The following is a 14,487-nucleotide window of genomic DNA, read 5'->3' on the forward strand; positions in this document are numbered from 1 at the left end:
TGTCGTCCTCTACTGTGATCTGCTCTAAAAAAGTGACTCATTCATGTTTCACTGTGCAGTGGTAGTTACTTGGCATGCTTCCCTTTTTGGAGAAGCCAGAGGTCAACAACACTCGGTTCATTTCAGTGAACATTTCGAGCACTGTTCAACAATTCGGACATGAGGAACTTCTAAATTGGTCCTGCGATTAAAGAGACGTCTCCCGGCTGCCCTTCAGGCTCGGTACAATGAAGTAATTCTGGAGTTCAGCCAACTTGCCCCCGTACTCTATGTGACAGTTCTAGGTCAGCATTCGTGACTACGGGTCGTCAGAGGAAATTCAATGTTCACGCTCTGGTGCCCGCATCCGTATGCTCGACCTGTCAAGCGACTGTGTGCGCGCGCGCGTGCGTCCGTGTACTCAAATTACTTTGGTCGTGAAAGTAGGAGGATCTGCTTCTGTCCAGCCTCGCTCTCTTACGTATCTCCACGCGGACTACTCGACGTCGCGTTTTGCTCTAGTGGGCTTGTGACCTTTTGAGCAAACGTTCGAAATGCTCGACGTGTTACTATCGGGAGCGATGCGGGCCGCGTGCAGGCGTGTCGGCAGCTCGCGCTCAACGACGCGTTCACGTTAGACCTTCCACCTTCAGGCGTTCGTTACTTTCACATTTACGAGCAGGTCCCGGCTCCCGACATGGAGACACCCGAAGCCCGCGCGGAGGGCTGTTTGCACCGGAACTTCTCGGCCCTGACGGTGGACGACGTGTACGAAATAGCCAAACTGATCGGCACCGACGTGGAGAGAATTATTGACGGCTGCGGCAAAGACTGCGCCGCGGGTCTGGTGCCGAAGATAGTGAAAGTGCTGGAGCTGCTGGAGAACTTCGCCTCGAGGAACCACGCTCACAAAGCCAGGGAGGAAGAACTGCTGAAGACCTTCGAGACCATGCAGCTGCAGCAGAAGAAACGCGCGGGGAAAGAAGGCGACGAGGCCAACGATGCGAACGAAATGCGGGTGAGCGGCGTCCGTGTTATAACGTTACGTTGTACCGTCGTTACGACCTCGTCTCCAGGGAAACCTCTAAAAGCACTGAGGGACGCAGGAGACGAAACGCGCTGTTTAAAAATAAATGGCTTGACTGCCGCTACGACACGGAGATTCTTATGTATTTTAAATTGTTGACATAAGTTGACTAAAACGGGCTCGTTCGTTGAAGCCAACTAACCCGTAAACTTAAGACTAGTTATTCCCCCTGTTGGCAAGACCACCGCAGCTCGACACTTGACGTTAGGCCACTTAACGTCATGTGAAACTGTGCCTTATTTTAACAATCCACCCAAAACCCTTTTGTTAAACTGACGACCATTCTTAAACTGCGAGGATTGTTAGCTAACGTCAGCTAAAGTTAGTTTAAAAGACGCGAGCCAGCTAACGTTAACCAGCAGTGTTGCTAACCAGCAGCTGCACGGGGCCGTTGACGTTGTGTCAGACATTTAACGTTACCTAACGTTATAACGTTAAAGTTATGTAAAAGTAGCCTAAATTGGTCCGCTTGGTGTTATTTATTCATGTTAACGCACATTACTCGGTTATTTTTATTTTTTTAAGAATTTGAAAAAGTAATAATGTGTGTATAAGCTTGTGTATTACGGCTAACTACTCTAGCTAGGATGTTGTGTGTCGTACTAGTAGGAACACGTGGGCCACCAGCCAGTTTGACTGGTTTATGGAAATTCAGCTAACAGATGTTGTGAATTGTAATATGCACCTGGCTGTGATCTCAGAGGTAAACAGGACCTCAGTTGCTCTGTTCTGCCCAGAAGGCCGCCCGAGCAGAAAGCCTCCATATGGTTGGTCAACACGGTCTGTTATGTAACATCTCAGTCCGCAAAGCAAACACACGCTCACAACGGTGTCAAATTCAACTCACTACTTTCTCTGTCTGAACAAGAAAAACAAAGCTTCTCAAATGCTCCCAAACTGCTTATGTTAAGTTCTTGTTGGTACTTCAGCATAAACACTCATTGCTGCGTAGGTACAAGTGCATGCAGCCTAAACTAAGTTAGTACTCACGGGACTAAACAAGACGCACTGTAGAGATTCTGCTTTGAGACGAGTAACGTGAAGGAAAGTCAGAGAGAAGTTGGAACTGAACATCCACAGCAGGCTCCTGTCACTGTGCTGTGTTGTAGTTAAATAACACAGCGAAGAAGTTCATTTTTGTGGGACTGTGTTACAACCAATCTTTTAACTATTTTTTGTAAAGGAAAAGAAAGGATTAGTTATTAACACTTTAACCTTACCGTCTAAGGCATAACAAAGAATGTGTTCTTTGTCGTTTCAGGAATCAGGAAACATTTATTGCCATGATACGTCAGACATACAAGGAATTTGACTTGGTGGTTGGCTCATAACAGCAGAGAGTACGACGACAATGGAAGACAATCGACATTGTCACATGTTCTCCTCCATGTAGTTAGATCTGGTAGTGCTTATTCATGATCTGCTAATCAGCTTTAATCTGTACTGAGACAGTAAATAAAATAGGTTCTCAGAAATTGAAATCATTTCAACACAACATTTGTATTGATTCAACACCAAACTGTCCCAACCTGAAGACAAATATTTACACGCTTGTGACATTGTAACAGCACAGAAGGCCATTACATTGAGTAAGTTTATTCTCACATCTCAGAGGACGGCGGTTTTACAGTCTGTCTCCCATCATCTGAAGCAGCAGCTGCAGCAGAAAGAGCAGCAGTGGAGACAGAGGTGTGAGCAGCTGGAGGCCCAAGTACAGCACCTCCAGGAGGATCGAGAGGAGCTGCAGAGCAGACTTGAGGGCAGCCATGCACAGGAAGGTAGATCCCTGGATCATCACGCAAACCTTAAATGTGCTTGGGATTTTTGGAAACTGGACATTTGGTAAATTTCTTCCCCAATCAGCTCCAAAATACACCATAGCGATCAATGCACCAATCCATGAAATAATGCAACATATTATTTATAACAGTTGTATGCACGAGGCAGAAAGTAGTAACACATAAAGATGGTGGACTAAAAAAATCACTGTTATTATGAAGTGAATATATGGCTGAATAATTACAGAAATTTAAGTTTGTGTGGTCAAGTTGAAGCTTGGTGTTTGGTGTTTAGTTTTCATTAGGTTTTCCCGGACAAGTTTTAGCGTGTCAAGAATCTTACCACAGTAATGTGAGCCATAGGGTGGAGACAGTTTGCTGACTCTTGTTTTCTTGTACTGACAGGAAAAACACAACGTAATATTAGTTCTTAAAAGTGTTTAATTCATGTGGCAGGTGATCACTCGTTTTAAGTTATGAATGTGACGCCTGCAGCGCTCCAATGCTTCACGCAAACAACTTTAACTTAAGAATTAAGTACTTTATTTCAGTTTATGCACAACGGTTTAACAATAAGGGACAATAGTATGTGTTTTGAAAGACACACCTTATTTTGCTGCAGCACCAGTATGTCTATAGTGCAGTATGTCTACAGTAAATCCAGATCATAGACCAAACAAAAAACATCCCTCCATGAATGTATGTGCGATGGCTTTGGTTTGGTTTTAGCCGGTTTGGAGATATTTCTACAGATACAACGCAGCTCATGGAATGTTGTTTGTGCTATGTGGCAGAACGAAATGCATCTGAACCAAGATGAACTCTGGATAATCCCCTTCGTTGCTGTAAGACGGTTGTTCTAATGGAACTTGCCTCGGTGGTGTTAGAGATGTATCTCAAACCCTGGGAATGTAGTACAGAAACAGTGTAACACGTCAGTGCTGTGTGCAGTATTGTCAGTTTGAACGTAGTAATCTTCATTACTTCATCTTCATCGTTTTTCACCATGTGAGCAATATAGCGCTACCTATTGCATTGCTGAATGATGTCATCAACTGGTGATCCTGACTCTAAATTCAGGGTAAAAGAAGGTTCCCTGTCTGTGTGTGCAGACCGCGCCCAGAGGCAAGAGCGGGAGGTGATGCTGAAGCTCAAGGAGGTGGTGGACAAGCAGAGAGATGAGCTGAGGGCAAAAGGCCAGGAGATAACCACCATTTCCAAAGAGGCAGAGGCGGTAAGGAGAAACACACACGTATGTTCATGGCCGGAAACAACTTGCCCGCGCACAGCTTCTCCCCTCGTTCTTCATACATCGTCATCCTTTACCCGATGAGCCGCCGGTCACTTGGTTTCTGGCCTGAAGATGATAGTTCAAGGAAAGCTGTTGTCCTTCAAATTTGGACGCACACACACTTTTGTGATATTTCTGGCTGGGGCTATTAAGGTCGGTTTGCTTAAAGGCCTCCTTTCATGTTGCTGACATGTCAAGATGACATGTTTTAAAAAAATATATTTAATGGCGCGTAGTTACATAGTTGTGTAACACTTGCAGCTCCGTCCCCCAGACTTTTCCAAATGTCACCAATGGAGACGTTTTCCACAATTGCCGATAGATTGTCTTTTTGGTTCAGCTGGGGCTTGTTTCTAATGAGTTCAACTACATTCATACCATGTCGGGGCCAGTGGTTGATCTCTGTATGTGCGTGTTGTGCAGCTCCAGGAGCAGTTGGAGCGCTTCATGAAGATGAACGCGGAGCTGCGACACAAGCAGAACGTGCTGCAGGCGCAGCTGAAGAGCACCGTGGAGAGGAAGGCCGACATGGAGGCCGACCTGAAGGAGAAAACCAAAGAGATAGAAAACCTCCAAACCCAGATGGACAAAACCAACAGCAACAGCCCGGTACGCACTGCTCTTAAACCCCTCATTCACACGTCCTATTTCTACTCCTCTCATAGAGTGTGTGTTTGCTTCTCGAATTCAGTGATGCATTTACATTTTATTAAAAAATTCGATCAGCTTCATTATTGATCCAGACAACTCATTCTGCTGCGTGACTTGTTTTTAAATGTCCTGGAAAAGACCTGAGTATTTAAAAAGGTAAATTGACAGAAAGGTTAAAAATATTGTACTACTAATCAAACTACAAAGAGACACTTCTGTATTGTCTGACCGAGCAAGGATGAATGCAGGCAATCGGCTCAAAGCCGAAGTATAAAGGCCACCAAAACAATCATCAGGACTCGACAGTGTGATGTTGACTGTGGTTTTAAGCAGTTTTGACCTCATGTCTCTGTTCTCCCATCAGTCCAGTTCGAGTCTGATGGCGCGCGAGTCCAAGACAAAGAAAACAGTTGACCAGAAGGATCCCGACAGGCCGTGCTTCACCAAAAAGGAGGTGCGCGACATCATTTTTGAGAGGAACGAGCTCAAAACCAACCTCTTCCTGGTGCAGGAGGAACTCAACTACTATCAGAGGTGGGTTTGCTGTGTGTGTGTGCGCGCGCGTGTGTGTAAAAGCGTTTCCATAGCGATCTGAATGTTTCAAAGGAAGATGATTGTGTGTTTCTGCAGGGAGATCCTGAATGAAGAGCGGTGCCCAGGTTTCCTGTTAGAAGCCGTCGGCTCTGCCATCAAAAAAAGGAGAAAGCTCATTAAAGCAAAGATGCTCGGCATCGGGGTCAACGACTACAGCAGCAGGTCTCTCAGAAACACGCGTTCACATCACATCCAGACACAACGAGCCGGGGTAGAGATCTCTTCAAAAGCGATGTTTTGATTTACAATCACTGTTTGTTGTGCAGTGACGAGGAGGAGAGGGGTTCTCTCTTTGGGCCGACACGAGTAGATGGCTCCGAAGTTGACGGCGCTGACAAACCGGCCGAGTCGCGCATTCGTAATCTGTAAGTTCAACTTTGACTCACGCTGTCACACTGCAAAGCTCACGCAAAGCGCCAGAAGGGATGTGGTTGTATGAAAGTATCTGTCACTGCTTATGTTTTTTTTTTGGAGAAAAGTGTATTTTCTTACCCACATGGGCTTTACAGTGGTGTAAATGTGTACCTTTGACCCAGAGGTCGGTCTGACTCGCACAGACGGTTTCTCCGGACATGAAACCTCAGGATTATCGTTGTGCTGTTTGTCTGAAGCCTGAGGGGGGGGGGAGAGAAAAGTTTAGGAAAACTCTCTTCATTTTAAGGCTATTTACCCACTGAAGCAAGTTGCCTTAATTAGGACTAAATTAAACTCCTCAGCTTGTGACACAAAATGTGGTTCAGGGAAAAAAAACCTCACGTGGACATTTGAATGCGTTTGAAAAACCCAAAAGCAAAAATAAAGTAAATGGAAGGAACTTGCTTTTCTTTCCATTTCCCTTTTTCTTACTTTCCTCTCTTACTGTTTGTACCCGTATATTTTCATATAAGAGAAAAACTGTCATTAATTTTATTGAAGTAGAATGTTAACACCGAAACACACTTTAGAGTTTTTACTGGGTCGTCGTGGCGCAGGGGTTAGAGAAGGTGTGCTGGGAAGCACAAGGTTGGTGGTTCGAGTCCAGGCTGCCCCATGTTCCATGTCGAAGTGTCCCTGAGCAAGACACCTAACCCCTAATTGCTCCCCGGGCAAAAATGTGAAAAAGCCATGGGTTTAAAGTGAAATGTAAGTCGCTTTGGATAAAAGCGTCTGCTAAATGACCTGTAATGTAATGTAATGTACTAGTATTTCAGCAACAAAATAGATGTTTTTGATGGATTAGGTTTACCCTTAGATTAAGTCCATTTTCTCTGAAATGTGCACATGTTGAGATACACCAACACGCTCCAACTAATGAGGAATAAGGACTGGTTCTAACAGGGTGTAACTCGCAGGGAAGGAAATCTTATTTACACGGCAACAATTTGAGAAAATGTACTCGTAAAATAAGTAGAGGGCAGTAAGTAACGCGAATGTCACATTAATGGCATTAACCACCGTTAAATGCAAACTAGGAGCAGCAGCAACCCAGATGTTATTGTCTCTGATTCCGGCACTTATTTCATTTCTCTCTGTTGAAGCTGTCACCGATTCGAGAACTCCGTTATACCAGGACTATATTTAGCAGTAATTCCTGACAGTGGATCTGACCTCAGGCCTGTTCTGCTCTTTTGTCTGCAGCTTTGGCTTCCTGACCCGTTCTTCGGGCAACGGCCGGAGCTCCGCCCACACGAGCAACTCCGCCTCCAGCTGGGAGATCATCGGAGACTCAGAGACCGCTGATGAGAAGGGAACCGCCGCCCCTGAGTACGCCACGCTGAGTTCACATTGAGGGGGGGAGACCCCCCTTCCCCTCAGTCCAGACTTCTTCCTCAGCTTGTGACACAAAATGTGGTTCAGGAAAGAAAAAAAACCTCACGTGAACATTTGAACGAAGCCCCAGTGTGAAAGACACAAAAGCAGAGTGTGAGAAAAAGAAAGTGAATGGAAGGGAACTAGCTTTTCTTTTTTCCATTTCCCCTTTTCTTACTTTCTTGTCTTGCTGTTTGTACCCTTATATTTTGATATAAGTGGTCATAAATACGTATATAGTGTACTAGTAATACAGCATAAATGGTACATCACAGTACAAAATACATAACGTGATACTTTTAAACCACATATAGATTCCTCAAGTATAAATACAACGGTCTTTTTCATCATCAGGAAAGTGTAATAATAAGTTATTGCACATATATATTTATATAGATCTACAAACATTTTTAACAAAAACCAAAGACACCATGAAATATATTATGAAATTCACCCCTCCAGTAATATAAGTTCACAATCAAAATTTCCTTTGAACTTTTTAAGCCATCTGACTCGTGTATTTTTTATGATTTGAAGCACTTTTATGATGAAGTTTCTGTCGTACCAGCCTATTGCAGCTAGGAGAGCCTTAATTAAGCACTTGTATTGTTATAAGATATGTTTTCTTATGTTCTGTCATTGCAGAGATTCAAAGCCTTTGACTGGTGCGTGTGTGTTTGATGCCGGTGCCATAACTGCATATGTGTATGCGTATGTGTATGTGTATGTGTATGCACATGTATTCTGTCTGTACGGCATCAGCCTCTGCAGATCCTTCACTGACCTCTGTTCCCTCCTAAAGGAACGTGTTAAGCATTTTGGGGGAGCTAATGGCAGAAATGTAATATAATATTTATAAGTATATTTTATTTTGTGTATAATCTCTTCAAAATAAGAATACTTCAGTTTGTCTTACCTTAGTGGTGTCTGCAGCAGCCCAGAATGGACAAAGCAAATAGCGTCTATGGAAAGGCTGTTCATATTATCACAAGCTGAACCTTTACACGAGGCAAACACAGACCTGTGGGTTATTTGTTTAGACAATAATGACCTTTGCAATCAGGGGGGTGTTCTCCTAAGATACTGGGTTCGCTTTTTATTTGGGGAATCATGTTTTTACAGACAAAACAGATTTTAGATGCCATATGTTTGAATTTTATTGATGAAATGTGATAAAACACATTCAAAATGTGGATTTATTTCAATGTTGATATTTGAATATTCATTAAACACAGTATTTTACAAAAATGTCAATGTGTTTTTTCCCCACCATTCAAGAAAAGAGAAGATCCGATTTATTAAACAGCATTGTGCCCTGATTGTTGCTCCTGATGGAAGAGCTCAAAGTAATCACGTGATCATCTTTGTATAAGTTTCAGGACTTATAAGGAGGGCGAAGGCTTTCTTAATCACGTCCTGGAAGACTGTCAACAACACATTCTGGGAAAAAAGGATGAACACTAGGGGTGTGCATTTGTGCGAGCCCCACCAGTGTGTGCGGTGGAGTTCTGCGTGTCGGTGTTCAACCATCTTTAAAAAGCTCTGTGTCTGGTTGAATAGGAGGAAGTGGCTCTAACTTCCCCAGGAAATGGGAAGAGGAAACCGGGGGAGTGGGGGGGGGGGGGGGTTTCGACCTCTCTGGCTGCAGTGGAGCCACAAGACGACTCACCGCAGAGGAAGAAGGGTGGAGGGCGGACAGGACGAGAGATACCGCCTCTCATTGTGCTCCCTCTGACTGGACGGAGAACACTTTGAGACAACTAGAACATACTGGGACATTTTGGTGGAGATGAAGTTTTCACTGGGAGCTCTGAGTGCTCTGCTCTGCTGCTCGCTGTCCTGCTCCCAAACACTGAGTCCTGACGGGAGGAACGTCTGCCCCAATGTCAGGTAAAACTTTATATTCGCTCACTGATTTCATTTTAACACCCCTTCAGGTAGAAAAATTACAAAATGGAAAACTGGAGTCACATTCAATGTCTGTGTACGCAGAGATGATTCTGATTCTATTTCTAATGAATTCTTCTCTAACAAAGATCAATTTGTATATATTTTTCTCCTTTTAATTGGTTTCTCAGTTAGCTTGAAATCCTTCTTCTTCTTTCTAATTTGATAATTTTCCTTGTATTTAGGAACCCGTTATCCTCGGTCTGTTGCACTGGGTGGCGTCAAGAGGGAAAGGAGTGCCCCATACGTGAGTTTAACCGCTCTAATGGACACAAGCAGGGATTATGCCTCCACTGCCTCTGTCTTTCATTAACTGTGTGTGTGCGTGTGTCTGTGCGTAGCTGTGTGCGAAGGAGAGCAGGCCTGCCCGAAGGACGAGATCTGCGTGCATCCTGGAGTGTGTCGCTGTCCACCTGGCTACTACGGAGCTCTCTGTAAAACACGTGAGTGACATGAAATAACAGCTATTTAAAGTCAATTACGTGTGTGTTTTGTCAGTTTGATTTACAATGCACTAAATATCAGTTGTCCTATCTTAAAAGGACCATGAAGGGCCAGACAGATTGATTGATGCTGAATGTTATGATTTTAAAATGCATTACATCAAATCAGAAACTTTAAAGTTACACAAAGTAAGTAGTCACACTTGGCTTTGATGGCAGATGACCTGTATACCAGGACATTCTTATGTAGAATTCCAGAATAAAAGACCTTTTTCCTTCCTTCCTACACTTCCTTCTAATTTCAGATTAGATTTAAAAGGAAAAGGTTAGTTACAGGCTAATTTCAAAGTGGAGGCTGGCGCGTCAGCAGTTACAACATGGTTGTCCTGTTCGGTACTAGTGTGTTAATATGTGCACTCTATGAATTTGTTTGTTACCAGGCTGTCCCCCTGATTTCTGGGCTCCGGACTGTCGGCAGGTGTGTCAGTGTCACCCGTACGGCCGCTGCCACCCGGCCACTGGTGAATGCACCTGCAACCCCAACCGCTGGGGCCCGCTGTGCCAGCACGCGTGCAAGTGCGCCCGGCACGGCCAATGCCACCCCGTCCACGGAAACTGCACCTGCGACGGGGGCTGGTGGACGGCGACCTGCTCCAAGCCGTGTCAGTGCGTCAGCGGGGGCTCTGCGGGCCCCGGCTGCGAGCAGCTGACGGGCCGCTGTCAGTGCCTCAAGGGCCACTGGGGCCTCAAATGTCTTGCCTCTTGCAACTGCTACCTGTCGCAGTGCAACCAGCGTACCGGTATGTGTGAGTGCGAGGCCGGCTGGTGGGGACCCAGCTGTGATCGGCGATGTAACTGTGACCTCACCCACAGCAGCTGTGACCCGGCCGGCGGGCAGTGCCTGTGCCACCCGGGGTTCCAGGGTGTCTTCTGCAACCAGCCCTGTGAAGGTGGCAAGTACGGCAGCGGCTGTGAAATGAGGTGGGTGTCAGGAGATACATTTGTTTGGTTTCGATACCCCGGGTGTCACTGATGACTCAGTGTTCGTCTCGTTGTTCCTCAGCTGCGGATTCTGTAGAGACAAAAAGTTCTGCTCGGACACCGACGGCTCCTGTGAGGCCTGTGAATCCGGCTGGAACGGCACGCGGTGCGACCGCCCGTGCCCGTCTGGTTCATATGGGGACGGCTGCCAGGAGACGTGTCCACGCTGCAGGAACAACGAGCCATGCGACCCCAAAACTGGACAATGTTGGAGGTGTGACCCTGGATGGACAGGACCCAGGTGAGCAACGGTGGTGTTTTAGGCATACATGAGCACTTTTGATCATTTTGTTGCTTATGCGACCGGGGAAGGTTACCAGAACATTTGTGGATTTTTTCAAAGTTCACTGTAAAAAAAATACACGCTAAACCAATGGAATGACATTTTGAGTCTTTGATTGATGTTAAGTTTGCGTAAAGCATCTTCGTGTTGCTAAAGTGGCGGCTTTACACTGTGTGGACGGTTATATCGAGTGGGTGTGATGGAGATGGATTCTGCCTACAATGCGCACAGTGCTTATATGTGTAGGGCCCCATCCACAGAAGAGGTAAATCCTTGAAAACAACTACACACATGTTGTGGAATAAGTTTCAGGATTGGTAATGCTTGTGAAATGACTGTTCGTGTCCTTGGTCATTGCTCCCTGTCGCCAGGTGCGAGGAGGCCTGCTCCAACAGGACGTTTGGAGACGCCTGCAGCTCCCCGTGCAGCCCTTGTTTCCATGGCGACTGCCATCACGTGACAGGAAGATGTGTTTGTCAGCCAGGTTTTCAGGGAGAGAGGTGCGTGTGAAGTGCACTGTCAGCAGATTGGAAAAGGGCCTGATACATTTGTATGTAGGCATTAAACTGAGACAAATTCATTGATGTTTTGAGCCAAATGAACGAGGCCAAAGTCTATTCTTCTAACTGATACACACACTATACCTGGTCAGCGAACAAAAAGATGGATTTGTTTTTGCTTCCTAAGCCCAATAAATGAGACTTTTCACAGCAAGACGTTAGTATACTTCAAGTACATGCAGCAAATGATGCCCTAGAAAATAATTGCTAGCACCTTATTAGTTACCTTATAGTTAATTGGAGGTTTTCAGGTTAAAAAATATCATTTTGTTTTCAATGTTTACTACTGTCATTACAGTGAAGTATTTTCACTGTCCCCTGAAATACATCCGGTGTTCATTCGGTGTGAATATGTTCTTCCCTGTGGTTTTATAAATTATATAATTATATAACATTTTTTCTCCAGCTGTAACAGAAGCTGCCCCGCCCTGCGCTTCGGCCTCAACTGCTCCTCGGCCTGTGGCTGCAGCGAGGGGGACATCTGCGACCCAGTCACCGGCTCCTGTCCCAACAGTACGTCCCCCCAATAGAATCGGTGTATGCTGGTGTTTGGACAAGTGTATATGACCCTGAAGGGCATCAATTGTTTCATTATGTGTGTGTGTGTGTGTGTGTGTGTGTGTGTGTGTGTGTGATCAGGTGGCAGAGCCGCTGTCCTGGCAGGTATCCTCGTTCCGTTGCTGTTGTTGCTGCTCGCTGTGCTCTGCTGCTGTCTGTGTTGTGGAGGAGGTCCTGTTGATGGCAAAGACAGGTCTGTTTCTCACTCCCACCAATACCAGGCCCACAAACCAAACGGTTTAAGCATTTTGTAGAATTGCAAACATTACTAACTTTTATATGCAGCTTGGACTCTGAGTCACGACTAGCAGTTTTCTTTTTCTGCTACAACTTCAGACAAGACCAAAGATTATTTATTTTAACAACACTCAAAATCTGGAAGTATTCACTAGATTATTCTTCCTTAACATTTGAAAGTCATGCCACCCAGTCGAACCTTCTGTCTTCCAGGGCGGCTGTTGCCGATGGAGGCCTCTCAGTTCGGGTGAAATATCACGTTTACAGCGTCCTGGCTAACATCGGTGCTGCCCTCCCCTGTATTTCCAATTGGTCGTCTGGCCTGCCTCGTGTCACTGGTCAGTCCTGCAGCACAATGTGTATAGTAAATATACAATAAAGCCTTTTTTATAAGCTTTGTATAATAATATATTGTAAGTCATGGATTGTGTACCAACTCTTCAACGACAGGAGTCCTAAATTGTGAATAGTAAAGGTTCAAGGATGAATGAATGAACCTTTTCCTCATAAAGACTTTGGTTGTTTAAATAAAAGTGTTATTTTATTTTAAGTGCGTCTCTTGATACAGACTAAGACATGTGTTGATTTTACACTGTTTTATTTTTAATCTCACACACACACACACACACACAGTGTCTCACCATGACCCAGAGCTGACGTTCAACCACAGCTTCATTGAGCCTCCTTCCTCTGGCTGGGTGACGGAGGGGTCGTCCTTCGACAGCGATGAGGAGGAGGAGGAGGAAGCGCTCTACTGTGTCCCTCCAAGAGAAGGTAGGTTTAAGGATGAAACAGACTTACATTGCCCTTTTTACTGAGGGTAGCAGAACTTCCACTGCAACCCCCCCTCCCTCCGTCCATTCGTTCTCATGCTCCTGGGCTTTTCTGGGTCTCCGTCTCCTTGGCAGACATCCCGGAGGTGGCGGGCGGCGAGTTCCACGAGATGAGCTCGAAGTGCAACATGTTCTTGGACCCGTCCGGCTTCAGCAGCGAGGACATCACTTCGCCCTTCAACATCCCTCGCACCTCCAGCATCGCCAAGTCCAAGCGGCCTTCCGTCTCTTTCGCAGAGGGCACCCACTTCGGCGCCAAGGAGAGGCGTGGCTCGGCTCAGGAGCCCGGCGCCCTCCCTGGGCGCAACAAACCCAAGTCACCCTGGGGGGTTTTGATGCTGTCTGCCCTCCAAAGTCAGGGGAGCGCCTCGAGAACCGGGGAGGAAGATGGGGCTGAGAGCGAGGAGGGGGAGGATGGAGTCGATGTGCAGGCGTCGGACAATGAGGATTTCAGCCGTGAGCCGGGGGACCAGGAACTACACCGAACTCCTTCCCGGGACACCTTGCACGTCCCCGGGACATCGGGGCGAAGGCGAACTATGTCCAACACTGTTGCTCAGAAATGTAGCCAGACGCCGACATCTCAGGTGGGGGTCTTGGATAAGGTCACCACAGTGTACGTGACGGTGGGTAAGGCGGGTAGGCCCGCATCGAAAACGGAGACGAGCTCCGAAGGGCCCGTTCAAGCCATGCTGCGGCGACTCGGAAGCCTCCAGAGACAACGGGAGCAGGACACTGGCAAGCCCAAGGCCAAAGGAGCCGAAGGGATTACCAAACCGCCGAGGAGGAAGCTCGGAGCTCGGGCAAGTGTGTGGGAGGAGGGAGGCCCACCTGGAGGGGAGGTGGGCATATGTAAGCCAATCCGGAGAAAGCATGCTGCTCTCACCCCGCCGGGTGACACGGCGGGTCCCAATGACAGTCCGTCGGTGGAGAGCGGCACGCCAAAGCGGCCTCTGTCGTTCATTTTGAGTAGCGTGCCAGAGGTGGTCTCGTCCGTCTCTGGGTCGGATCTCAGGGCTGAGAGCGGTGACCCGAGTGCAGTAAAAACCGAGGGCACCTACCTGACTGTAGGACCAGCAGGAGACGCTGCGAGTCTCACTGAGGTCATCGACAATGAAGGCGCAGCGGTCGGTGCGAATGACGAACCCTGCTATGAAAATGTCCAGATTAAACGCTCTTAACATTGTGAGAAGAAAGACGTCAGCAGGTGTGAGTCAGACACTCATTGTTACTCTGCAGTTATAAAGTGATAAAGACTGGAGTTATTGTGGTGTTATCTGGTACACAATGTACAGGCACAGATAAATATTGTCATTTATGCAACATATGTAATAAAAAAACTAAAATAAAGAACGAGATCATTGTTCTAATTATAAGAACCTTATGCATACTGAAAAATCTGGGCGAGTGTTTGCTT

At 46.3% G+C, this 14,487-nt stretch overlaps 2 protein-coding genes across 6 annotated transcripts; both read left to right on the top strand.

The window, feature by feature from the left end:
• Nucleotides 1-310: 310 nt before the first annotated feature.
• Nucleotides 311-8,416, top strand: rilp (Rab interacting lysosomal protein). Of its 3 annotated transcripts, none has more exons than XM_040184686.2 (8): nucleotides 311-997; nucleotides 2,721-2,844; nucleotides 3,957-4,078; nucleotides 4,559-4,744; nucleotides 5,151-5,320; nucleotides 5,417-5,542; nucleotides 5,647-5,745; nucleotides 6,998-8,416. In XM_040184686.2, exons 1-8 carry the CDS (start codon nucleotides 677-679, stop codon nucleotides 7,146-7,148), a joined length of 1,299 nt encoding a protein of 432 aa, XP_040040620.2. In that variant the 5' UTR covers nucleotides 311-676; the 3' UTR covers nucleotides 7,149-8,416. The 3 variants fall into 3 exon arrangements, with proteins under 3 accessions (XP_040040620.2, XP_040040548.2, XP_040040469.2); XM_040184614.2 differs by having other exon boundaries at nucleotides 336-997; nucleotides 2,718-2,844; XM_040184535.2 differs by having other exon boundaries at nucleotides 342-997; nucleotides 2,679-2,844.
• Nucleotides 8,417-8,814: 398 nt separating this feature from the next.
• On the top strand, nucleotides 8,815-14,420 carry scarf1 (scavenger receptor class F, member 1). 3 transcript variants are annotated; one of them, XM_078098232.1, is made up of 12 exons: nucleotides 8,836-9,058; nucleotides 9,301-9,362; nucleotides 9,457-9,558; nucleotides 9,999-10,358; nucleotides 10,432-10,539; nucleotides 10,622-10,840; nucleotides 11,254-11,382; nucleotides 11,849-11,955; nucleotides 12,082-12,193; nucleotides 12,451-12,575; nucleotides 12,871-13,011; nucleotides 13,146-14,420. In XM_078098232.1, the coding sequence occupies exons 4-12, from the start codon at nucleotides 10,084-10,086 to the stop codon at nucleotides 14,249-14,251; spliced, it is 2,322 nt and encodes a 773-aa protein (XP_077954358.1). In that variant the 5' UTR covers nucleotides 8,836-9,058; nucleotides 9,301-9,362; nucleotides 9,457-9,558; nucleotides 9,999-10,083; the 3' UTR covers nucleotides 14,252-14,420. The 3 variants fall into 3 exon arrangements, with proteins under 3 accessions (XP_040039442.2, XP_077954358.1, XP_077954359.1); XM_078098233.1 differs by having other exon boundaries at nucleotides 8,843-9,058; nucleotides 10,435-10,539; XM_040183508.2 differs by having other exon boundaries at nucleotides 8,815-9,058; nucleotides 9,999-10,539.
• The last annotated feature ends 67 nt before the right edge of the window (nucleotides 14,421-14,487 follow it).

This window comes from Gasterosteus aculeatus, chromosome 1 (assembly GCF_964276395.1).
Source record: "Gasterosteus aculeatus chromosome 1, fGasAcu3.hap1.1, whole genome shotgun sequence".
NCBI lineage: Eukaryota > Metazoa > Chordata > Actinopteri > Perciformes > Gasterosteidae > Gasterosteus > Gasterosteus aculeatus.